Genomic DNA, 27781 nt, shown 5'->3' on the forward strand with positions numbered 1-27781 from the left:
GTCACAGTCACGGGGAACCGCATGGGTGTGCCTTCCATTACATTACATTACATTAATGGCATTTGGCAGACGCTCTTATCCAGAGCCGCATACAGTTGATTAGACTAATCAGGAGACAATCCTCCCCTGGAGCAATGCAGGGTTAAGGGCCTTGCTCAAGGGCCCAGCGGCTGTGCGGATCTTATTGTGGCTACACTGGGATTAGAACCACCGACCAGCCCTGTAAAAAGGTGTTTGAAAACGTTTCAGGAACTCACATTCTAAACAGGGGATTGAAAACTGCTCCTGCATTCTCAAGGATTATCCTGAAGTATCTCCTCGTGGCTTTCACTGCATTTTGGTTTACTTAAATTACAGTGAATGCTAGAAACATTGGACTTTATTGTCACACTATAACAATGCAGTATTGTCAGTTGCTTGCTAGTTAACATTGTGGTTGGCAGGATAGCAGATAACAACTTAATTCATATTGTGCATCACCCAATGTCTTAAATTTAAATGTAAGGACATTCAGTTAAATCCATGTGTGGATCTAGCCAAACATCCTTAAGTATTACAGCTGTGGGTTTTAAATCATTAGCCCATTCACTGTGAGTACAGGCAGGATCTGTGTTCTTTTGGGCCTTGTTTTCAATCAATTCAAACTTTCCCTCAGCAGCTACTGTATAACATAACAACAAAGCCATTTTAATACAAGAATCAGGCACATTTCTATTCAATCTAATGTGACTTTTTCTGCATAAAAATTCTCTCATGAATTTTGGTGGGGTTGATTGATGGATTCACCCAGCTGTGTTTGTTAGGACACACTTACAGTAATTTCATTGTGAGCCAGTTTGAAAGAGAAACGTTGACCGAATCTGGGCCTGGTTCTAAGACTGTGACTGCCATGTTGACTGTTTGTTTTAAGGCATCATTCAGACATTAAGTGGTTCGGGGCTCTATCTGAGCCCGTCATTTTCCTTTGACAAGTGCGAGTCTGATGAAAATAAGATTCTTGTTGTTCTTTGAATGAAATCAGAATTAACTCAATAGCTGTCTCTGTGTTAAGTCAGATAAGCTTTTCCCCTTTAGAAGTGAAGATCCAACAAGATGTGTAACACATTGCTACTTTACTCCCGGAGATTGAGGTGTAATACTCAGGGGAAATTCATGACAAATGCCCAAACACCTTCACAGACAAGTGATGGAGTCGCTATTTTTGGCCTACTCTGGAATATTAAACAGCCACAAAGCATTTTTTAAATATTAGTCTATTTGTGGGGGTGTGTGTGTGTGTGTGTGTGTGAGAGAGCGAGTGAGAGTGCGAGAGAGAGAGAGATCACAGAGTATCACTGTCATTTGTTGGATATTTTAAAGTTTATGCTCTAAATATGAGGGAAAGCGCAATGAGGTGACTCCAGTTTTATCCTCTAGGTTTCTCTACAGTTCCTCAGTACATCACTGACCATAATTACCATCTCATAATACACAATATACATGATATTTTAGGTCCTGTTTACCCATATCTGACCAGTCTACATATGGACTTCTTTATATCCAACATGTGATCTTCTGTTTGCACTTTGTTGTCTTTTCTTTTTGTTGTGTCATGTCTTACAGGTTTCTGCAATGGTCCCATGTTAGGAGCATTTGCACCTGAAAATTGATGTGTGCTAACTGGAAATATAATTCCGGGGCACATTTACTAATTGGAATGCTGGTGTGAATGTTTGAACTTAGGGGCATATGTGCTCCTTGGAAAAAAATGTTTGCGTAAAGCCCTGTCTTATTCTGTGTGTCTCGGCGGACATTTCATTTCTCCTAGTTGGTGCTCTCTGTGTCCAGACGACCAGCTGTACAACAGCGCATCTCCCACAGGCTTATTATGGGATGGTTTGGCCAGTAGCATGTTGGGACCTGTACTATAGAGCTGAGTCTGACGGAATATTGCACCTCAAGATGAAATTCAATCCGGATTTGGATTTATCGTTTTTTCACCGAATGGGACATGTATCATCGGATTTGTCACAAAATCGGATGTATGTTGTGTAAAATGTAAAAAAGGGTGAGAAATGGCAGCTGCACTTTCTGAATTTGAAAGGCGGTCACAGAAACGCAATCCCTCAGTCATCACTCAGCTGGGAGAGGGACATCAAAGGTCTACTGCATGGGGCACGTTCACACCCCCCCGAGAAACCTGTTACGCAACAAAGGCCAGAGAAAAGTGGTTATCTGTTTAACAAAGCCCGCTTTGCTGCCTGAAAGCATGCTACAGCGTGAGACTGTGGAATCATATTCCTGAGGTGTGGGGTGGGGGTTGAGGGAAATCAGAAGCACAACGTGTAGCCTATCCATGCTGAATTAAAATAAAATTAATTTATATGTAAAATGCTTGAAATGCAATAACAGGGATTTTTTTGTTCAATCATTAAATTGTACTTCATTTCCTGAATGGGCTGAATTGAAATGGAACTCTTTAAAATGTACATCAATCAATACCAATATTAAATGCTACTAAGAATGACTGCCATTGAGGTGTTTGTGAAGGCTGAACCTGTATATTTAGAAGGCTGTTGTTTTGTTCTGTAACAAGATGCCAGATATAGCCTCCTAATCATCAATCATTAAAAGCACCACATGTCGGGTTACATTTTAGCTTGGCTTTGTCTCAGCTAATTACCTTGTCATCGGTTTGACTGCAGTGGCTACCGAAACAGCTCATTTCCTTTGAACATCCGGCTAGAAAATGGGACTACAGAATTTAGTAAGCTATGTAATGTTAATTTTGCAGTCATTCAATTTAATTGGTTGTTTTATTGAATTTTATTCCAAACATACATTGTGCGTTATAGCCAGGTTACACAGTCATAGTTATGCTGCAGCTGTTTGGTATAGGCAGGGATAACTATCCCTGGTTCTGGAGAGCTGCTGTGTATGTTAAATTGTTACTCAGCACTTAATTGCACTTAGATCAAAGCAGCTGATTGGCCAGTTCATGAAATTAAACTGTTTATTTGGGTTTTGGCTGTCCAGGACCAGGGCCTGTGACCCTATATTTGGATTTCCGGTCCACCAGGTACCATGTTAATCAATACAGTGTGTTTTTTAGCAAAAGCTGGTAAACAGGATACAAAGAGAATACCCAATTCACCGTCTATATATTATCTGGGACAGGGGTAAACATGAACGTAAGCAAGGTTCCTTGTATTTTGGTGCAGCTGATGGATGGATGATCACAGAGGTAACACAGCAGCTGTTTAACTAACAGGAATGAGGCAGAGTTAGTACATCCACAGACCTTACAGACAGAGCAGGAAACGAGCCCAAGATGCCACAGACACACCTTTATAACAGCGTGCGTCTCATTCATCTGTGCCGATTTCACCACGAGCAGAACAGACACGGTTAAGGCCAGGAGGCGTGGGGGAGAAAGATTGCAATTTGGGGGGGGGGGGCTGTGGGATTTTGCCAGTTTGTTTAATCAGGGAGCACTGTTTCTTTTTCGTTGAGCTGTTTTTATTTGGCATGAGATGCGCTTGGGTAGCGTGAGAGAGTCAGATGGAGCCTGAAAGCATGCGAGCTGGCACCCCTGACTTACCTTACAACACCGCCATCCAGGAGATTGATTTTGTCGCCGTGTAATTCACTCCTTTGCCTTTCAGACTGAAGTCGGCATGTTTATTGGGTAAATTTATCTTGCTAAAGCCATGTATACATGATTAAACAGTGCTGTGGTGTTTGACTTTTTGCTGGTGAGTGTGTATGTGTGTGTGTGTGCATGTCTGTGTGGGTGTGAATCTAACGAATTTTTTTTTACATTTCGTAGCTTAGTTTCTTTTCATTGATTAAGTAACCTTCATGTGATCTGAAAACAGTTTTACTTGATACAAGAGTTTTACGCCCCACAAGAAGGTGTACACAGGAGATGGCTTTGTCCTTAAATCTGATTGGCTGTATTCTATAGAATCCAGTCACTTTGAGGCTCTCAAATCCTATTGTAATCCCTGACTGTGATAGCATTTGAAATGCATGGAATAACTCATTCCAGCATCACATCACCTCAGTTCCAGGTGTGTAATCCCTGATAAAGGTGTACATAAAGGTCCCCCTCCCCCACAGGTGGCGCTGCAGTAACACCTGACAGAAGATGCGACGGGTGTGCTGGGTCTTCAGATGGCTGGGGACGGGGATCGGACTCCTCACTTTAATCACCTACAGCTGGTCACTGGACAACACAGAAGGTAGGTTCTCTTTAGGTGTTTGTGGATAGGACACAGTGGTGACAATGTGAGCAATATAAAGTCCTTTCCCATCATAGGTGAAAGTGAATTTTACCCCTCCCCCACTGTTGTCACAGGACTTTAGCCCATGTTTACCCACCTTTCTCTTCTTTTGTTGTGTTTCCTGTCCTGTTGCTTGCCGATCTTTCTTCCCAGCCAAGGTAGCGATCAGCTATATTTACACCTATAACCAGTGGTCTGCAGTCCAGACCCTGCTGGTTTACACTGTCACTCAGCGCAGCGTCGGCCGATTAAACAGCTGGTTACGCAGCTGACGGTTCACCAGCTTCCAGGTCCCGGACTGGGCGCTGAGTTTGAGGTGAAAACAGAAACCAGCAGACCCTACGGACCTGTAATTCTAGTACGGAGACCTTGCGCGACAGCCGCAGGCAAGCAGTTCACAGCCTGGGTAGGGAGGACAATCAGCCGCAGTCTGCCATTTTAGAAATCCAATTTGTAATGGAAAATGGTGTTAGGCTATTGGTGTTGCTACTTCAGTTTATTTATTTGGTCATTTATCACTCTTAAATCTTATTAAATAAATGTATTGCCTAAAACCCTCAACAATTTTTCAACTTTATTAGAACAGTGTTTCCAAAATTTTTGGGCTGCATTCACTTTCAGGGATATAGTATCTTGGTAATTCAATACGCAAGGTGTAAGATATAACATTGTAAATGGAACTGTAAGAATGTGATGTGTTTAAGTGAATGCCATACAGTACACTGTATATTCAGAGGAAGTCCGTTTGAGACGTACTTAGGACAAAACTTTTGGTTTAGTGCTGGAAGCTGACCCATTGTAAAGGCTAGCATTTATCTTTAATGCTCTAAAAATCTGAACAGATTGATGGTATAATAAATCCATAAATCCACAACATCACAGTTTTATTAATGCTGATATTGGATCCTTAACATTTCACCAGCTCCCATCTTTTTCTGGCAAAAATACAGATTGTAAATTTCTTTAATTAGTTTCACATTTTTCAATTTTTTTGCTTTGTCTCCTGTTTAAAAAATGTTATTACTTTGATCAATTCTGTCATGCATATTGGAGTGGTATATTACCATGGTCAAAGCAGCACATCATAACTTGGCAAGGATCAGAACAGTACAAACTTGAGCCAATGACACAAATTCAAAAATACATAAATATTTATGAAGGTCTTTGAGGCACCCATAAGCACTGGCAGTTCAGAAATGATTCTGTTTTGCTTGGTGATATGTTTTGCACACACATTTGATCAACAACATCGTGACAAATGGTCTGTTTGCCAGTTTGTTCATGATGATTGAACCAGTGAGCATACAACACACTTGATTAGTTGTACCTCATGGAATTGTTTGATGCAATATCATACGAGTATTTTGTTGATTTCCAAACTTGACTGACTGCGGTGAAGTGAGTTGGTTGATTGTTGATTGTGAAAGTTGTTTTCCCACCTGAGCTGGTGAACAATACACAGAGGAAGGCTGATGAGCGATCCTCGATTAATTACAGGACAGGGATTTTAATAACAATACCAACAATGAACCATTTTCTCTACGGACCATTGAAGTAACTGCTTCTAAATAGATTTGCAGTGATGAAGCACACATCACAGTGAAATCGGATGGAAGACTGTCTCCTAAATCAGCCATCTATATGTGAAAATGCAGAATCTTTTAGATTATGACTGATGTGATGGGCTGTACAGGAACTGGAAATTCTCAAAAGTAGCCGAATCATAGACATCTGAATTACTTGTATAGGCTATATTATTCATTTTTAATTTATGATCAATTTATTATTTACTACTGGAAGTCAGTGTCAACTGACATTTGTCCTTAACTTTGACCTGCGAATAAAATAAAGAAAAGTTTGCTTTTTCTTCAGACACCCAGCTGGGTTAGTTCACTTTAGTGACTCTGTGTTTGTCTGTAAAGAAAATAATGCATGCTGTTAAGTTCAGGACAAATGTTGATTGAATCCCAGCCTGTATCTCTCAGGCGATTAAAGTGTACTTTGGATCCTCAGGAAGTAAATGGCTCATCTCAGACACGTAAATAAAACGTAAATGACGGCGTGGACATAAAGTAACATTCCCTACGGTCTGCAGAACAACACTGGTGTGCCAGAGAGTGTTCCCAAAATGTGTGCGAGAATAATAGTGATAAATTGTTGTCGTATAATTGTTGTAATTTTCAGCAACAACAGTGTTCCTTGTACGCAATGCCCTTCGCCATATTGGCACAATATGCTTACTGCCCAGCCCCCATGTGTTTCTGTTGTTATTTTGGTCCCAGAAATTCATATTTCATCACGCATTATTGTTTGATTTTAATTGCTTTTAATGTGGCAGCCACATTTTTCTGAAGAGTATTGTGGTATTTGTGTGTGTGTGCGTGTGTGTGTGCGTGGGTGCACACTCGTGCGTGTGTGTCTGTGTGTGAGTAGAATTGGCTTCACAGTAATTAAACAAATAATTTTCCAGATGGTGATCCCACCCACCTCAGAAAACCTCCTGAAGGTCACTTACTGTGGGGAAACTTTATTCAGTCGCAAGTTTGCATTAGTGTGTCCTTATTTCACCATTTATTACATGTGTATAAGCTTACATTTTCTCCTTTTTTCCCCATTTATTACGTGCTTATAAGCATAACTTTTCTCATAGTCTCCTGAGTATTGTCAGGAAAAGACCATTATTCCCACATTGTTTGATCTGTAGCATTGTTAGGGTGCAGACTTATGCAGGCTGGTTTATTTTCCAGTAAATTAACAAAGAAAAGAAAAACAACAAAGATACAGATTTATATTTTGGAGCAATTGTACATTAATAGTTTTTTATAAAAGCATTTTGTTAAATGAGGCAATGATTGACTGAAGCTACCAATGGCTTAGGCTCTCATTGGCAAAGACTCTCATCGGCTGAGTCTGCCATTGGCTGAGACTATCATCGGCTTAGTCTGTCACTGGCTAAGTCTGCCTTTGGCTGAGTCTCCTGCTGACTCTCATTAGCGGGGACTCACTGACTCAATCTGTCATAGAACCTCCTTTGGTTTTCCATCATATACTGATATGTGTATTTGGGTCAGTTCACGGGCAGTGCCCTCGTGTGTGTTTTGATGGCTGAGGTTAGGGGCACCATTGAGTTCAGTTCAGAGATAAGAGTACAAAGCAGATCAGCATGGGAGAGCGCTCCACCATTTTATTAGAATGAACCTCAACAGATTCTCTACACAAAGATATTATTCCCCCCATGACACTATGGAAGCAATAACCCAAGGCAATGATATTCACAGCTCTGTAATCTTCACTGAAATGCTATTACTCTAATGTGCCTCGCTAATCCTCTCGAGCCCACGGATTAGTATCACTGTGTGTTCTTCACCAGTAATTATCGCAGGCTGCAGTCAGTAATTTGAAAGCGTACCCACATAATTGCGCAGCACAGGTGAGAATTATGGCAGTTAGGAGGAGTTCATGAAGAGAAATAACGAGGCTAAAGCGGAGCTTTCCCAGCCCAGAGGTTAACGGGAGGAGAGACTGGGGCAAATAACTCCTCTACTTTAATGTGGTGATAGTGGGGTGATGGGTGTTTACTGTATAGTGGTGAGCGGGGTGATGATATTGCTGTGTAGTGGTTAGTGATTTGGTTGATGGATATTATTGTTGTATAGTGGTGTTCAGGTCATGGATAGTGTTGTGGTGTGGCTAGTGAGTGGGATGATGGATATTATTGAATAGTAGTGTGCAGGTTGTGGATATTGTTGTGCAGTGGGTAGTGATTTGGGTGATGGATATTGTTGTGGGGTGATATTCTATAGTGTTAAGTGGGGGGATAATGGTATTGTGAGTGAGGTGATTGATATTGTTGTTGTATAGTGTTTAGTGAGTGAGGTGGTTCATATTGTTGTTGTATAGTCTTTAATGAGTGAGGTGCTTGATATTGTTGTTGTATAGTGCTGTGCAGGTCATGGGCAGTGTTGTGTTGTGGTTGTTGAATGTGGTGGTTGTTGTATAGTGGTTAGTGAGTGAGGTGGTTGATATTGTTGTTGTATAGTGCTGTGCAGGTCATGGACAGTGTTGTGTTGTGGTTAATGTGTGAGGTGGTTGATGTTGTTGTTGTATAGTGGTTAGTGGGGGAATGGTTTTATAGCAGGGAACAGAGGCCCATGTAGTTCCCAGTGTATTTCGATGAGCACATTTTCTCTGGATATTCGAATCCTCTCCCTGTTCTGCCTCCTACGTTGTTTAGTTTTGCGGAAAATCGCCTCGCGATGTGAGCAGAAAGCGATTACACAGCCACGGTGCTGCAGAGTGCCTCTTGGGAATATCTAAAAGGTGTCCCTTTTTTGTGTGGCCCGGGTGCTAAAACACTTATCACTCTTTGTGCTGAAAAAGAGACTAATGGCTGTCATGCTTAATCGCCAGGAAAAGCTTAAAGGTATAAAAAAAAACATCTCTTTTCATGCGAGTTATTCCATCCCTCTCAATCGCTACATCTCTCATCAAACACATCCATTTTCACTGACTGCCTGATTAGTGGGACAATTTGTTGCTGTCTTCCTGGCACAGTGGGGATTACTGGAGTTTGTCGATGGATATTTATAATCAACGCTCAAGCCAGCCAGATTAATCAGCCTAAACACAAAGAGATGGGAGTTTGGGGCGACGGTTGGCCTGGTTTGCGCGCCCCATTTTGCGTTGGATTTGAAATTTGTGCTGACACGGGAGCACCTGCAGTGATTTCCCCCTTGGCCCCGCCCCCGTTCTCTCATTCTCCACCTCTGAAAGGCATTGGATGCTGGCCATTGAAATTACAGCTAAGATTTATCATTTTACCTCCGTGGTGGCCCTTTGATTGCATTCCAACACAAACAGACACACACACACACACATACATACACACACACAGACACACACACACACACACACACACACAGGCACACACATGCATGCACACACATATAAAGTAGGCTGACAAGTGGACAGAAATGCAAGCACGCTGGCAGACAAGCAAACACATGTACACACACAGGCACACACACACACACGTACACACACAAAGGCACACACACATCCACACACCCTTTTGGAGGGGCTAGCTCTATCTCACTGCCCTCGTCCTCCCAGGGTTCAGTGATGATGGCTTTCAGCGAGCATAGGAAGCACATATAGGCGAGTTAATGTTGTGAAACAGACCCCGCGCGGCCTGCTTCTCTCCATCCAGCCTGCACGCCCCCGCCCCTGCGCCCGCCCCGGCGCTTAATGCTCCGAGCGCAGCCCTTCCCAGCATCCCGCGGGCAGCTGCGTTTACCGGGTCGGCTCTCCCACTGACCACAGCCCCGCCGAGCGGAGGCTGATTTACAGGTATCCCACGCCGTTCCGGCCAGTCCCCTCCTCTACCCCCGCACACCCACGCTCTCTGACCTTGGCTGGCTGTCACCCCCCCCCACAAAGCCAAGACCATCCTCTCGTGGCATAATTAGCGGTTTCGTGGCGAGAAGACGTCGTGTCGTTCCCCACGCAGTGCCTCCCCCGGGCAGCGTGACTCGTTATCACAATTACAGCAGGTGTTCCTTATGGCCTTTGAAGGACTTGCGGACTACAGGAGCGCCGTGATTGAAATGACATCTACAGTGCCTGGGAGCGCTCCTTCCTTTGTAGCTGTCTGCCAGCGAGTTGTGAAGGATCATTATAACAGAATTTATTCAATGATTCATTGAATACCTTGATTAACTGACATTACTTCATTATCACATATTGCATTGTGTTTTGTCATTTGGTGGATGTTGAAATGATAGCTTGTGTTCAGGGGGATTATTTGAAATGGGATTGAAGGTTTTATCCCCTCTCCAACATTAAAAAGAAACTGTGTTTGTGTTGGAAAAACAAAACGATTGTTTATTTTTCTGAGTAAAAGTTTAGAGAGCTGTGGAATAAATCCAGGTCAGTAGATTTAACATTGATGAAATACAGGTCGTAAGGATGGAATTAGCTAAACACTCCTTTCCCAGACCACCTTTAGCTCTCATTTTGAAATGTAAATTTTCTTTTCAAAGGGATGGGTTTGGTTTTATTTTTCAGATAACAGGTTGGTATTTAAAATGGCTGTGCAGTGTCAAGAAAAAAAGTGGTCACTGTGTAAAACCCATGAATAATTCTGTTAAATGAATAACTGGAAAGCATCCATGTGCATATTGAGCAGCTTCAAATCTAATTAAGGTATAATTTAATATATCATGGTGTCAAGCTTGCGCTGGTCAAAAAAAATTTAATATGCAAATATAGAACCCTTAAATTAAAATTCTAGGACCCCTATTAGGAGTATATTTGTATTGGTGCCACAGTCTATATAAATGATAAATTATAAAATGATAACAATTACCACAAATAACAAATGTTATCATGTTATTTCTTAATGAGGATAGAATATTAACAGTTATTGTCAAATATTGTATTTTCATTTAATTGTAGCTTCTGATTACTACAACTTCTATGTCAATTTCTATTAAGAGTGGAACTACATAGTGTGTATTTATTGGTATGGCAAACATCAATATCTAGGAGGATTTACAAAGCATTTTATCTGAGGATGATGTGATGTAATATTTCATTTAGAACCTTCAGCCTCTTCTTTATTTACATTCAGAGCAATTTTTGGAAATAAAAACCAATGCACATGAGATATCGTGCGAATGGCATTTCCACAGGAGTTAACTGTGTCTCTGCATGCATGCCAGTGGGCATATGGAATCAGATCACCCATGCCTGAACTGTACAGACTTGAGGTATATCCACAGGCTATATCTGAGGTGCACCTGAGTCACAGTGTTGGTACACCTGACTAAGGCCAGTTGAGTTTAATTTATTTAGTGATGGTTCAGTTTCACCAAAACATACGAGGTAGAAGCAGTTTGAGTTTGGGTTACACCCTTAGTTGCTTTGAGTAGGAGTCTACAGGTCAATTCCAAGGTAACCAACGTTACAAATGCAGTATATCTACATGGTAAAGTCCAATAGAGCTACAAGAACATAAGAGACTGACAGGGTTATTTGCACACCTGTGTGTAAGTTCAAACGTAAGCGAGTTATAATGTGAGCTTGTTTACTAAATCTATGTTTACGCATTACTAAATCAAATTTGCCATCCTCATGATGAAGTGACTATGTTTACTTGAATATACAACTACCCTTTGCTTAGTCTACACTAGCTAACTAGTCATTTGAAACCTACAGGTTAGTAGTTGTCATTGGGAACCTACAGATTTGCAGTTGTCATTTGGAACCTAGAGGTTACTAGTTGTCATTGGGAACCTACAGGTTTGCAGTTGTCATTGGGAACCTACTGGTTAGTAGTTTTCATTGGGAACCGACTGTCTGGCAGTTGTCAAGTTTACAAGGTTACAATTCAGCGAGAGATGCTCCTCTCTCTTTAGCGAGGATTCTACTGCATAGCGCATCATACAAGAGAAAGTCTCAAAAACTGGTAGAGGCTCTGAGTATGTTAAATCTTTCTGAAATATTTGACCCCAATATAAATAATACAGTGCTACTCTTCACCTTTATATTCTCCATTGCACGTTTGCATTCTTATGTTGAATATCAATTTCTTTGGGGGGGGGGCATAATTTTGCAGGCATCACTCGCAGTCCTTCCTCCCTGCAGACAGTCCTACGCAACACTGTCTGGGAAAAAGGACATATATTTGCAATTCGAGTTCAGTGCTCAGGGCAACAACACCTTGATTAAAGTGGTCTGTATTTTCCATTCATAGGGCGTAATTGAATGCAAATTATAGTGGGGCAAATTAAAATGTTTAGATTGCCCTTGGAGTAACCTGCTAAATTGTGTTGTACACTGAGATTGTCCTTTTTAAAATATTATCTACTTTTCTGTGTTCATTTCTCTCTTTCTGTTGGATGAATGCATTCATTAACATCCCACTAGGTGGGATTAATAGAGCGAGACATCAGCATATTTTATACAGGATGCCATTACACTGACAGAATTAATGAAATGAAATGCAATCCTTAATGTGTTCCCCAGGTGATGGAGAGCATCCATCAATCACTGGAGATATCTCCACCCTACGAGCTTTACCATAGTATAGATCACTGGAGATATCTTCACCCTATGAGCTGTGCCATAGTATAGATCACTGGAGATATCTTCACCCTATGAGCTGTGCCATAGTATAGATCACTGGAGATATCTTCACCCTATGAGCTGTACCATAGTATAGATCACTGGAGATATCTTAACCCTATGAGCTGTACCATAGTATAGATCACTGGAGATATCTTCACCCTATGAGCTGTGCCATAGTATAGATCACTGGAGATATCTTCACCCTATGAGCTGTACCATAGTATAGACCACTGGAGATATCGCCACCCTATCAGCTGATTATTCCTTGATTATAGAAAGTAGAGGTGATTAATTCACCGTTTACCAAACGAAAAACAGGCAGTGTTGTGTTGTCAGACCAGAAAGACATTTCTGAGTATTTCACTGATATATTCACTGAATAAATAAAACAGGCTCTGGTAATGGAATTAATCTAATTATTATAAAGCCATTATTATAAAAACAAAAGCAAACATACTTTCTCTATTCTTTTTTTTCCATAATGAAAAAAGACATCTTAACTCTGCACCTCATCTGAAATGTAACTCCTCTGGGTGATGCTGAGATTTATTCAGCTAATTCTGGTATATTTAATTGGATTATGTTGTTGATAGTAATTATATAATTTACATTGATATTTGCAGATTGCCTCAGGTGTTCACGTCTCAGGCGATTAGTCATTCAACCATTAAATCTTTGAGGCCACAGAAATGTAACAGTTACAGTGTTCAGTGTACTACCCTTTACACTGGATAATACTAGGTAATCTATTCACGGTAAAACAAATCACAAAGACACAAACCACGATACAGTAGGGAACAAAAGTAGTGAATAAAAGTGCTTACTTCTCTGCTATGATAACCAGAAAGCTGTACCAATTTTGTTTTATTTTATGGAGTGTTATGTTTTAATTTGGTTTCCCCACAAATACAATAATTCCTCCGTTTGGCTTCGCTTGTAGTATAAGGAATCTTTAGGATGTACAGTACAGAGCGGGGTTGAAGTAAGACAGAGTTAAGATCTGTTTCTCTAGCACTCTAACACTGCGTGTCAGGCAGTTGACAGACATTGATTTTTGAGGCGATTACGCTTTGCACTCTCGCTCCAATCTGCGGACACCATCTTCCTGTCAGTGTTATCACAGGAGGAGGCCGGGGTTGAGTGATAGCGGGTGTGGCCGTTTCCGTCTGTTCTCTCGGACCGCTGGGGGTCGTGGGGAGAGGAAGACCCCCTCGCAGTACGGGCAGATACAGTCGTGTCTCGCGTTTCCTTGTTGGTGGGCTGCTCTCATGCCAATAGTCCTGTAAAAATGGGTATTATATCTCCTTTCAGGAGGCAATTTGGTGGAATGTTCAGTGAAGATGAGATCAGTAGCAAGCTTAGTCATAACATAACATAAGGTAATGGCAAGAACAGGCCTTTCAGCCTAGTAATGCTCACCTTTTTCTACCCCTAAGTGTAGTCAGTGCTCTTGGGCCAGTAGCTCTCTTGGGATTAGTAGCATGTCTGATCAGTATGTGCTATTGAGATCCGTAGTACAGTATACTTGGTCAGTGCTCTTGGGTTCAGTAGTATGCTTGGACAGTGCTCTTGGGATCAGTAGTATGCTTGGACAGTGCTCTTGGGGTCAGTAGTATGTTTGGACAGTGCTCTTGGGGTCAGTAGTATGCTTGTTCAGTGCTCTTGGGTTCAGTAGTATGCTTGGACAGTGCTCTTGGGTTCAGTAGTATGCTTGTTCAGTGCTCTTGGGGTCAGTAGTGTGCTTGGACAGTGCTCTTGGGTTCAGTAGTATGCTTGTTCAGTGCTCTTGGGGTCAGTAGTGTGCTTGGACAGTGCTCTTGGGTTCAGTAGTATGCTTGGACAGTGCTCTTGGGGTCAGTAATGTGCTTGGACAGTGCTCTTGGGGTCAGTAGTGTGCTTGTTCAGTGTTCTTGGGGTCAGTAGTATGCTTACTCAGTGCTCTTGGGGTCAGCAGCAAGCCTGGGCAGTGTTCTTGCCATTTGGTGAAGAAGGTGATTACACAGTTCAGTCAGAGGTTATCACACAAGTCTCGGGCGGATGCAATCCGTCAGGGAGTTCAGGAATCTGGGCATTGCACAGCATAGGACACAGCCATTTTACACACGATAACGTCTGTTTCCTGACCCGGCTAATCGGGAGCTGTCGAGGACTTCATTCAGATAGCGCATGTCACCCCCACCCCACGGGACCAGATTGGGTGAGCAGGGTCCGCCGGGGTGCTCTTTCTGCCTTGGCATGGGCCACCCCGCCTCTCGCCACAGGAGCTTTAGGTTCTCCGGGATTGGCTCAGACTTTCCTGATAAGGGAATAAGCTGATAAGGAGCTTTTGATTAAGGCGGCTAGGCTAACTTTCACAGAATGCTTTTGTGTGCAGGTGCCAGGCCTGTGCAGATTGCTATTCCAGTCATTCATACGACAAGAAGGAGAATTGAAAGTGAATACCAAAAGAACAGTTTAGATTGGAGTTGTGAAATGTTTTGGGAATCTCACCGAGCACAGCGTGACGCTCTTAACTGGAAGATCTAAACATAATTCCATTTTCTCTGTAGCTTTGCCGTTAACATTTTCCCCTGTGAATTTACTTTAACCTCGCTCTGCAATCTATGCATTCACCGCAGTATTTTGGTGCTGTGTATTTGTTAAGCCTAAATTTGGTATTATCCTGAGTTGTGAAGATCTAGTATTGCTGGGATGATACCAGAATTTTGTGTGTGAAGGATAAATGTATCACAGTAAACATTTTATCATAATTGCATTCTAAGAAAACAATTCCTTAAATATAATGATAACATGTAACTCTTGATGCAGCATCTTATTGTTTAAAACTAGACTTTCTTAGGTTGACCAGCTCACTGTTTAAGAAAAACTAGTTATGAATCAGCCTGCATTTTTTGTTTTAAATACATTAAATCGATTTAGCCAAAATATCATACAAATATCAATAACATATGCATCGCTTCCAGCTAACTTAGATTGACATTGCACTGTTCTCTGACAGTAGAAGGAAAAATTTGATTAAGAACATCAACAGGCCTCAAACAATCAGTGAACAGGAGAACCCATTTTAGAGCACTGCATCGCAATACTTCATAATAACAAACAAGACTAACTTTTGATTGACAGGGCACTACAAAAAAAAATAAAGTGCTGATGGTATCAAAATTCAGTCCAGCTCACAGCTGAAATGAAAGAGATATGATATGGATCACGATATGAATCAACCATCAGCTATCACTGCTGCTTCCTGCATCTCCTATAGTTTGTCTGGCTGTCCAGAGCCAGGCTCTCATCTAGCAAAGAAGAAAATGAATTTGTTGTATTGGAACCTTTGCGAGGAATAGCTCTGGAACATGAACTGCAAATTGGGTTTGCCTCGTTAGTGTTGTCTGCGAGTAGCCAGAAAATACTGCCCAGAAGTGCATTTGCTTTTTTCTGCACTTCATCTCATCCCTGGGCGCTTGCCATTATTCGCCTGACTAATGATGAAGATGATTCTTGTTAATTCTGGGTGAAGGGTGGAATGTTGACATCATTCAATTAACAATTTTGCCTTTATATATGAAGTATTTGTACATCTATAATGAAGTAAATTGTGACCATCACAATAATAACAATAAAAACGAAAAAGGCTTTCCGAAAAAGAATCAATTGTTATTGATAACCATCCCAGCCCTCATGTTTGGTAAGCCTAAATATGCTTACTGCTGATAGCCTTCACATGACTGTGGTAAACAGTGTTTTTTGTTTTTTTTTATGTGGAAAGAGCCTATCACTCATTCAGCGTCTGATGCATTACACTTTCATCCGAGTATTTTATCTGGCTGGATGTATTGCAATGATGAGCCATCCATTCAACTAGCGGTACCAGATGAGATGAATATCAAAAGGCATTTGTCTTTGCAATAAACTGTATATGACAGTAGGCTATGCATGGGAGGAATGTCCCCCTAAAATGGCAGGCTTTAATGCAGGTCCACAGAATAAGGGTCAGGTTACGGCAAAGCAGGGCAATTCAGGGATTGTTATGTTCCTGTGTTCTGTCTGTTAGTTTATCATTGTTTATTATCATTATTCTTGTAATTTATTATTTTTCATATTTCATGTCTGGTGTTCTGTTTATATTCATTAGTCTTTGCACTCGTCTTCCCCTGTGATGTCTGAGTCTGAATGTTTACTAGCCCAGTCACTCCCCTGTCTGCGTGCCCCACTATTCGGGGTTTACAGTAGTTCCGGGGTTCAACCTTCCCTCCAATCTTGCATTCCTTACTTCTGGCTTTCTCTCCATTTCATGTTTGTACATAGCACTAATATACTAATCCCAACTAACATGTACAGTACTCATTATACTAACACATTAATATGTTTGTCAAACTAACAAACTAACATTCACTAGGTTTGGGTATTTGTAATTTAAATCATTTAACTAACTTACTAACGCATCTCCAGTTTCAATTCTGTTCTGTAACTCCGCCTCCCTATTCTATCACTGATTACTTGCTTAGTTTCAGCGAAGTATTCGCACCTGTCTCTCCTTATCTCTGCATTTCCTGATTCTCTGCAAATTGTCTACTCCCTAGTCCGTTTGTATTACATGTGTGTCATTGTGAATCCAGTCCGGGTTTTCGTTTCCCCCTCGTTATTGTCCTATTACCCTTTCATGTGTCTCACCTGATGTTTATTTGTTAGACCGCCCTCACTCCCATGCCCCGCCTAGTTTGTCTCATTTCCCTGTGTATTTATACCTGTCCTTTTCAGTTGCACGTTGCTAGTTCGTATTGTCCTGTTTTCTTGTCCTGAGCCCTTTATTCCTTCCCCCAGTTCTAGCCTCCTAGCCTCCTTGTTTCCTTGCCCTTGCCCTTGCCCTTGCCCTTGTTCCTGAGTCCTTGTCCTTGTTTATTGGATTTCCGGTTTTGACCCCTGCCTGCTTCCCTGTACTCTTCTTTGCTTGTTTTGGATATTTGTACCTCTGCCTTTTTGGACTGACCCCCTGGTTTTGACCTTGGCTTGACCTTGACCTTGACTCCACTCTGTCTGCCCCTGCTTTTGCATTAAACCTGCCATTTTTTCTGTTTTGGTTCTTCTGTTCCCCCCGGCATAACAGGGATATCCAGAGTTTGTAGTAAAGGCCAAGCAATGGGTCGTAACCATGCGGACAGGGGTACAGGGGATTAGGCAGGTGCGCTTCAGAGGACAGGCGGAGGTCGAAGTCGGGGAATCCAGAACACAGGGGCAGGAGTATGGCGGAGAAGGGTGCAGGAGGAGCTTTGGGGCAGAGAAGGAGGCCCAGGGTGAGCGAGGGTATAGGGTCTGGGGTAGGGCAGAGGAGCAGGCAAGTGGCTGGATGGAAAACAAAAAGATAGGCAGGGCAAATGAACAGGCAGCCAGGGCAGCAGAGGTAAGAACAATGGGGAACAAGCATAAAAACAAATTGGCAAAGAAACACAGACACAGGCAGGCTTAAAAGCCACGCTAACGAAAGACAGTGAGAAACAGGTCAGACAGTTGCCAAGGAGGAAATACAAATAAGGTGTGGACACGTCATGGGGAGAAAGGGAGCCTGAACACAGAAACACGGAACGTGACACTCCTCAACAATATACTGCTTTGTATGAATGATAGTCGGATATTCCCTTCATGGAATCAGCATGATTAAATTCTCAATACACTCACAACTCTTCACAGACATAGAGGGCCTCATTTTCGAAATATATTATGACTGTTGTCAGAACGCATATTTAGAAGACAAATCTATTAAAGAGGTTGTTGTCAAATGGGAGGAATGTTTCCTGTGTGGTTTGGAATCAGAACTGTATCTCATCCTGACAAAACAATATGTCATCATAATTCAGAATAATTGTGAATAAATTGTTTAATTATGAGCAGTTGCCCTGGTGAAGTCCTAATGCAATACTTTGTGTACTTGTTTTTTATTTTGTAACGTCTTTAAATACTGTAATGTAATTGTTTTTTTAAGCATACATGAAGCACTGACTGGTCTTACTGGGCTGTGCTGACATGTATGTCAAGGTGCTATACAAATAATAAGATAGGATAAGTACTATTTATGATTAGGTTTCAGATAACAAATCAGTAAGGGTGCTGCTAATACAACATTACAGCAGTAAGTAAATGTAGGCCTACATCTAAAGGGGTGTTGTTTTGTGGTGCTGTTTTCTCTGTGAGATCACTGAGTTCTGGAGGGCCATTACACTGCTCCCATGAGGTACTGTTACCCTCGACTTTGTTGATCAGAATGGCATCAACCACTGCAATGGCATCAAACCTGACTACACCCGTATTCTCCATTCTAGGCCGGATAGCCTGCAAAGCTTTTCAGTTTAATGTTCTTGAGAACCGTAAAGACTTTAGTGTCCCAACCCGCATCCTTTATTACTTGGCTTATGTATTGTTCATAGGAATATTTGACTTTTTTATGAAATCTCAGTAGAGCCCTGGGGTCCCACAGATCAAGCTGGAACCGAACCAGCAGTTGGGAAAAATGTAAACTTGGAGAGGGTGTGAGGAGGAGAAAGAGAATGCAGGCTAATGTGCTGCCATTACAGCCCTGAAGGGGAATTTTGCTCCCTGAGGTTGTGAAGATGGATCAAACGTGTTCCTCTTGGTGGGGGCCAGGAATGAGAATTTGGACCCATTTAATTTATAGTATACTCAAATTATGTTGCTCTTCCAGCCATAAAGATCTTATGTTCATTCTGAATGAGCTTCTTAATACAAACATTGGCAAACGTGCACTTATAAGTTTTTTTTATATATACCCATAAATTTATGCAGATGCTTGTTATGTCCAGACCTACTGTACATAACCGAGAGTTGTATTTCTTTCACATCGAGATGTTTGAATTTTGATTTTTTGTTTGTGAAATTTGTCTTTTTATATTTGAGAAAGTTGTCTCCTTAGAGTATTGATTATTTTGTCAAAGTGCAATGACTAATATTTATTATGAAAATTAAAGCAAAATGTTCTTTACCTTTCACGGTTTAGTAACTGTACACAGTAGCTACACATTTGTACATTATCTATTTGAAAACATAAAACAGCAGACCTTGATTAAATGCATTTCCTATGGAGCATGGGGGAGAGTTCATAATGCACAGTTAGGGTTCCCTTGGAGACGCAGGAAAAAAATAAAAAATTATGATGCACTCTGTTATCCAGTGTCATCGCTGGCTCAAAACATTCCGCAGGGAGAACAGCCAGGTTCAGAACAGCATGTCCACGTATGAGTCACCATTCTTCTTTGATTTAACTGCATAATACAGGCACAGTTTGGTGTATTCCTGAACCATGTATTAGGAAAATTTGTTTTATTTTGCACTCAACTGTCACTTACGGACAGATGTTAATTGAACCCAGGCCTTTTCCGTTTTGGTTTGACTGTAACACAGACCTCAAAGTGCCTCTCCTTGAAGGCATTACATTATTGATTTTCACCTGAATGTTTATGTTTAAATGTAAGTATTTGCTTGGCTACAGAGGAGGGGAGGCCTCTAACACATGCATATTTGATTGTAAGAGTATCTGTATGTTCTCGCCTGGCAACAGGTGTTCAGTTGTGCAGGAATATTTAGTCAACAGATGGTCAATAGGAAACCCGAGGAGGTCACGTTTCAGGTGTCAGCACCCCAGTGATGCGGCTGATATCATGTAACTCTACACCACCCTCCCTGATTGGCTGTCCATAAACTGTAGGGGGAGACCAGGATCGTGAGGGCCACTTGCAGTAATTTAACAATTAGTGATGGCATCTGTGTATCTCATATTATAGTTTGTGTGTGTGTGTGTGTGCTACTGTATACAGTCTATACACAGGGCAATTATACTAAATGCTAATGTATCTAGCTGAGGAACTTCAAATAATAGTAATGGTTTTATTATAGCAATAGGTAGCTTTTGAAGATTCCCAACTGCTTCACCTCTTGTCTGACTGTAATGTCTGTTCATGCTACCAATCTGCCAATGTAATGTACTGTATTAAGACACATCTCACCCCTTCTTTGCTTGGTTTTTATTAATGTTTCTCACCAAAGTAGCCAATGCAATTAGCAAAGCCATGCAATGCTAACCAAACCCAAACATGTAACTGTGTCTTTAATATGTGATGATTTCTGAAAATGTATGTGAGCTTCTTTACTCTCTTCCTTCCCTATATGTTTCCCCTATTTATTTATTTTTATTTTGTTTGCTTTTCCTCTTTTAAACGTCAGCACTCTGCTTTGTACGGACAATCTCTTTCATACTTTTTTCTTCCGTCATTTGTTCTGCTTTCTCCTGGTGACTAACTTTGACTGCAGACTGGCAGTATGAGGGTAAGACGGCCATCTTTTCTCTTCCACACTTCGGTCCCTTCATATCCACTTATGACCACAGTAAACATAGCGGCCATCGTATGCAGTAGCTGTGGCTGTGTTTTTGCCCTCTCTCCATCGTGGTTGTGTGGAACGTCATGCATTTATGCTTCACGTGGTGTCTCCATCTTAATGCTCCCGCTTAAGTCTTCACGCTCATTGTGTTTTTTAATGTTGTATCGTCCTGGGAGAAACACTTTCGAACTTTTTATCTTTTTTTCTTTCTGTTCAGTATGCAAATTGTCCAGAACTGGTCCACCTGCAACCATTGTAACCATAGAAGAGGAGAGCCCGAATGGTATGTACTATATTTTCAGTATTCCCATGCTTGGTTTTATACAGTGTTTCCAATGGATCGCTGAAAGACAGTGGCCTATACTCAACCGTTGTCAGCAACCTTGACTTGTGAAGAAATGCAAGTGCATCTTTTTTAATGTGTTTAGAATTTTAATTTGCGAAGTTCAGTTTTGTTTGTGAATAAAAAATAATTAACATTTCTGTTTTATTGTGAGTAAAGTTCAGGCAATAATCAGCGTCCATCACTATAGCAAAAAGGATTAAAATATGCATAAGCAATGACCCCTTAGAACTTTGAGAAATGTAATTATCTTAAGTGAGCTATCCTATCCTTGCAAAAAAAATGCACTTTATTCATCCATAGTGCAGTATGCCAGAGGTTTTAGGGATATTAAAACGGTAAGAAACATTATCCTTGGTTTTTTAAGTGATTTCTTTTCTTGCCATCGCATGCACTGTGTTCTCCAGAAGGATGGCTTTCATTACCGTCCCAGTCAGGAAGCATAGAGCAGTTTTCATTTACCTGATCAGGGAGAAAGCTTAATAATGCTCTCGGTTGCTTCAGTGGAGATGGGTCTCAGTTATGTTTTGGAGCCAGTTAATTTGTCATGCCATGTTGGCCTTTTACGTTTCTCTGGATAAGAAACCAGTCGAATAAATAGGTGGAAAAAATACTGAAAGTGAATTGTACTGAATGGGTGCTGCTGTTAGTCTGTAGAAATATTTGTGCTGAACATTGTTTTGAACATTGTAGCACAACAAGAAAAGTAGGTATTTATTCCAAAAAAAGATTACTTATGAACTTTTTAAGTTTAAATTCTTTAAATAAAATTATGAACAGTTGTTGCACACATTATTATTAAGCAAATGGGACTCCAACTCTGTACTTAATCAGTTGAAGTAACATACATACACGAATACTTTAATAATATGCAACCACTGTCCATATTTTCTTTAAGCAAATCCAATGGCTCATTTTTTGAGTGTCCTTTTGACCTCCCTAAGGTTGAGCTGTCATGGGTTGCGGGCTTATTGTAGCTGGTGGAAAGTGTACATTTCAGGCTGCTGAACTCAGCGTTTTCCCGAGTGGCCTTTGGTAGGTGTCGGTATGTGTGCGACGGCGCCCCCCTCTTGCCGCGTGTGCGGACACACTTCTCTGTGTCGATAGCGCCTCTTTGTCACTGGTTGGGATGCCCAGGGACTGGGGGATGCAATTAAGCCGGTGCAAGAAGGCCCTGTGGGCATTCCTGTCACAGGTTAAAGGTGTTTAATGAGCTAAAATCGCAGCAGATGGATTTTGCATTTTTGAATTTGTCTTACAGAATTAATTTGCTTTCTCCCAGTCCCAGTGGGCACAATACTTATTTCCTCCTGCGATTTGGATGAACCACAGTAGCTACTGTGAGGCCATTTTAAAATGTCCTTTGAGGCAGCATTGGGTAGTCTCTGTCCAAGTTTACACGAGCACTTGACGCCGAGACTGCATTAAATAACATGGCACTCTTTTTAATGAGCACATACGTGTAAGCAGTATGCATAGTTTGAGTATCTGCACAGTTGACATTGGTGCGTGTACACAGGAAGACACCTCCAGTTTTCTAAAGTGCTTGTTGGCTCATTATAAAACAGCTAACAGTATGAAGTGGATTTGTGATAATCTCCTTCATAAACCAGTCATTTAGCTTGGATGTAGGCCCTTGCCATCTCCAGTCTTGTCTTTATTTTACTGATGAAATGCTAAGGTCTGAGACAGGAAATGAAATGTTAAACAGACCCTTCATTACACACCGAAGAAACAATCCTCCTAAATGTGTGCTACTTTCACTTTCCATCCAGCTAGGTATTGTAAGCGGCAGAAATGACTGGAATTATAACCTGCATCCCGCAAATGGCTTTTATTTCAGACAGAAAGCCAATAAATGGAAATCACTGCTAACACATTCTACTGATGAAACAAAACAAAATTGTGTTTGGACTCTTTTATTGGGGCAGTTAATAATGCATGTTGTTATTGTTAAGCTTTCTTGTTGCATTTGTGCTAAACCAATGCAAAGTGTGATTGACAAATGCAATGCACTTGTAAGATTCATTGCATTTTGATTTAGAGGGTTTTACTTGAGTCAAACTGCATAATAAAAAGTTTGGCAGAGACAGAGTTTCATAATTTGATATTTTATGCATAATTTCATATTTATATCATTTTGAACTCTGACCAAGGTGTTGAATGAATGGAAGATTCAGCTTTTCCCTTAAGGAGGTTTTCACGGCTGTGTTTCTATGACTGTTTCTATGACTGTAACGGACATGTTGTGGGATTTTTCCACCAGTTTCTCAAGACATGAGCCATGGTATAATGTAGTCTTTATAACTAATGTAATCTCCGTAGCCTGTGTTACAGGGAGTGATAGCCAAGGTCTTTTTTAACGAATCCCCAAAGCCTCCTGAAATCAGTCTCGAAGGGTGCCCAGACCCAGAAATCTGAAATGCAGATTTTTCCAAATATTCGAGTGCTGTGCAGGGTGTGAGAGGAGTGTTGATGTTTCTGTTGGCTAGCAGTGGTTTCCTCCTTGCTGCTCTGTCATGCATCCCTTCTTTGCCCAGTATCTTTCGTATTGTAGAGTCAAGAGCACTGACATAAGCTGAGGCTAGAGAGGCCTGCAGGTCTCTGGATGTTCTCCTGGGATCATGTGTCTTCCTGGATAAGGTGTCTCTGCGGCCCTTGGAGGAACCGTGGCAGGCCAGTCACTTCTGGGAAGATTAAGCAGTGTTCTCCATTTGGAGATAATGGCTCTCACTGTGGTTCAGTAGAGTCGCAGAGCCTTAAAAATGGCTTTGTAACCCTCTCCAGACACATATGTTTCAATGTGTCTGAATTAAAGCAGATCTGTAAATAAACCTGGGATGAAAGTCATCCACAGCAATGTGAACGATTGATATCAAATTACAGGAAGTGTTAGATTGTAGTTATTCTTGCTAAAGGTGGTGCAACCAGTTAAGTTGGCAATTAGTTTTTCACCGGGATGATAAATCAGTATCCTGAAATTTGGTGAGAAAAAAACCAGTTTTGGCAGGAAAGAACACAAAAATACACAAAAGCCTTTGAAGTTCAATTAACTACAACACTATTAACAGCGTAAACAAAGAAAACTGCTTGTGAATGCTTCATTTTAAGTTCTCGTGACCATGGCCTCAAATTGTGAATTGAGAAATGAAATGGGATATTAGTATTCCGTGAAAAAGGATAAACATCACATGAGTCCTCAGACAGCCTTGTTATATTTGTTGAGGGTGATGTTTAGGTCACACAGATTCCCGACAATAGATGCGTTTATCATACTAATTATTTCTTGCCATAATATTTAGATGTTTTTTGTACTGCTGTGCAATCCTGTTGAGCGCATTGTCTTTTGGAGCTGTCAGTATTGTGAGAATGCTGACAGGAATCGAAGCAGACTTTTTGCAAATGGAACATGACATGTTTAATTTATTCTGCATGTCGGAAACACAGACAGTTTGACAGATGCCAGACAAACCGAACAAATTTATCACAAAAAGTAGATTTTTATCGAAAAGCGAAAAGCTAATGCATTTTCCAAGCCCTGGAAGCTGTTAATCGGATTGAAGAGATTTCAATCTAGGGATAAGGAATAGGTCTGTCTGCAGCTGCTAATGGAGGAAAAGTCTGATGTCTACGATGAGTAAACTTTATCCGCCGAGGTAAAAGTAAATGTCCGGCTGGTGGTCAGGCTATTTCCGGAACATTCATACCGTCTCAACTTGTCGCTTCTGTTTGCAGCCGCTGTTCCATTCCTAGAGAATGAAGGTCTGAAAAAAACAGAAACATTTCCTTTGTGTAGAGTATGCGCTTCTTCCTGTTTCTGCATCTGGGCACTTTTCTGCTGGTAAACAGACGTCTTTTCCTGGTGCAGACCAGGGTGTTTTTGCAGTGTGCAGTTAGAACGGCTAATTCTCTGGTTTTTCCAAGGCTTTTGCAGCTGCTGTACAGAGCAGCCTGTACTCTCAGACAGAAGGAGTCCAAAAGGCTCCTTTGTGACTCCATAGAAGAGCCTTATCTTGTGTTTTTTTGGGGGGCAAAATGGCTCAGTCTGGGAGCCTTTACACATTTCACACCCATGAAAGTTCAATAAAGAGCTAAAATGGGTTCCCCTATGGAGACAAGCCAAAGAAACCTTTTTTCTGAAAGTACAGTTCCATTGAGTGAATATGACAATGCCTTTTGAAACTTACTGTCTCAATACATTCATGATTAGAATCACTTGCATTCTCCTGCATACAGAATTGTGCATTTGATAAGCAATTCAAATGATAGACAAGCATGTTTAAAATGATTAGTTATTTGAAAAAGGGTGAACATTTGCTTTACAGGCTATTTTATACCGGTTGAATGGAGCTAATGGATGAATTACTGTATATTCATTCAGTAATGCACATTAATGGATACAGAGACAGTTGGCACAGTTAATGATTCCTGCTCTGGATTTAAATTTTTTGGTGACTAAATCATTACATTAATTTGTCGATTTTAAGGCATAGCATCGACGAAAGACAAATCTAAACACAGGAAAATGTTAATTTGAATCGATAATTTTTCAGTGTCACATTATTAAATCAGCAGTTTATTACCGGTTTAAGCACTTTCCCACACCCTGTTTAGTAGCTGCTATTAAAAAGTCACACCCAATTAATAGGCAGAAGCATCTTTATTGACTGCTTTGTAGCAGTTGAAACGGGGGCCTTAAAATAAAGTGTGAGCAAGAGGGTTTTTATGTGTTCTGTCAGGGCACATAAACTGAAGCCACTGGCGAACAGGACTTGATTAAACTTGATTAAAATCCCGAAGGTGAGGAGGGTTGACCTTATCCTGTGAAGTGTGGGTGACCTTTTTTTTGTTGTTAAAACGGTGCTCGCCCCCCTTTCCTTGGTGATTTTTGCAAACCCTCAAAGTGTGGTCCACCAGTATGTTATTGTGTTTTTGTAACGCCCTTGTGTATTTATGTCATTACGGGGGTGTTAGGGGCGCGAGATAAGATTCCAGTCACTGGCCCTGTGAGTTGATGGTGGGTGACAGAAGGTTGTGGCCTGGAGAGGGCTGGTAGATTAGGCCTTGATCCTGGAGGTGATGCCCATGTACGCCCACAGCCGCCTGAGGCTGAAGGATGGACCCACGGGGGATAAAGTACGGGGGTGTGCTGATGAATTCCGCTGGACCACTCAACCACACCCTTGCCCCTACACCCTCAGAAAGAAAGGGCTCTTTGGGTTGCCTCCATAGAGGAACAATTTTTTGTCCTTTCTGGAACCCTCTATAATTGGTGTGAAGTGTAAAAGCTCCCAGACAAAGAACCAGATAGGGTTTGTCTATGAAATTGCAGGGTTCCTTCAGGAACCATTTTCTTCTGAAGGTGTACCATGTTTTTCGGCTTTGCTTTTGAAGGCAGAATGGAAGGGGACCATTTTAAAGGCACAAATCGGTAGCAAGAAGATGGCCATTGAGTATGGATAGTGTATTTGGGGGGTGGCAGCCTGTTAACGCCATGTAGTATACAGCCCCATGAATAAAAAGACCAACTGTAATCACTGTTACTGTACACAGTACTGCCATGTAGGCTATACAGCCCCATGAAGAAAGAGACCAGCTGTAATCACAGAAAGACTGTTGAACGTTTTCTCATGTCTGTCAGAATCCAGCACTCCCCCCCCACCCACCCCCCCCACCTGAGGGTCTTGCTTCATTTACCTCTTTGTCACCTGTAGCGCACAGACCAGTTACTCAACAGCTGCCCTCTCACCTTTAACAATGTGGGAAAGCTCATATTTTTCTTCTGAAAACCCTTCACCTGGTATGTGGTTTGTGTGTGTACTTATATTACTGCGGTCAGCTGAAAGCAGCTTACCGTATGATTTCAGAATTAAGTATGGAGGCGTGGTTTCCAATGCTGAATGCCCGAGTGTGTACCTACATCTCAATGTGTTATAGATACTACATCAATACTGTTAAAGTCAATCAATCAATGTCAAAACAACAAGATATACTTACAGGGCTACGCAGTAAAGGCATCAGTTTATATGGGTCATTTAATGTTCAGATTTAAGGACTAAATGATTTATTTGTGGTTGAGTGTCTCAGAGCCTCCAGTGACACTCAGCTTCTTTTGTAGGTTTTCAAGGTTTGTATTCAGTTGATCTATTTCCTGATGCATCATTGACGGTTTTAAATGTTAATAAATTTAACAGTTGCTTAACAGTTGATGCTTCTCTCCAAAGATCTATTTCTTTATTTCTTACTGGCATTATATGGGTGACGTGAGTAGAGAGGTAAGAGCAGTCGTCTGGCAGTTGGTAGGATTGCCGGTTTGATCCCAAAGTGTCAGTGTCCCGGGTCAAGACACCTAACCCCCAATTTCTCCTGATGAGCTGGTTGGTGCCTTGCACGGCAGGCAATTGCTGTTGGTGTGTGTGTGTGTGAGTGTGTGAATGGTTGAATGAGAACATAAATTGTACAGTGCTTTGGATAAAGGCACTATATAAATGCAGACCATTATATAAGTGTCCAGTTTTGTACTGTGATGTATGGTATAAATTTCCATTTTTATAGTAGGGTACTGGTAAAACTGTTCTTTTATTAATGTCCCTTCTGGAAATAGAAATAATGTCCCTGCATATCAGTGTAATATTGTGATTCAGAGAATGTTTATTGCACA

The 27781-nt window shown here is 41.3% G+C and overlaps 1 protein-coding gene across 1 annotated transcript in view; it reads left to right on the forward strand.

Moving 5' to 3' along the window:
* Nucleotides 1-4099: 4099 nt before the first annotated feature.
* The window catches only part of LOC133118207 (protocadherin-15-like), a 145518-nt gene continuing 121836 nt past the window's right edge, over nt 4100-27781 (forward strand). The window contains exons 1-2 of the mRNA XM_061228017.1: nt 4100-4223; nt 20995-21060. Of these exons, the coding sequence (XP_061084001.1) occupies nt 4130-4223; nt 20995-21060 (160 nt within the window). The 5' untranslated portion in view covers nt 4100-4129. The remainder of the gene's footprint in view (nt 4224-20994; nt 21061-27781) is intronic.

This window comes from Conger conger, chromosome 18 (genome assembly GCF_963514075.1).
Source record: "Conger conger chromosome 18, fConCon1.1, whole genome shotgun sequence".
Lineage (NCBI taxonomy): Eukaryota > Metazoa > Chordata > Actinopteri > Anguilliformes > Congridae > Conger > Conger conger.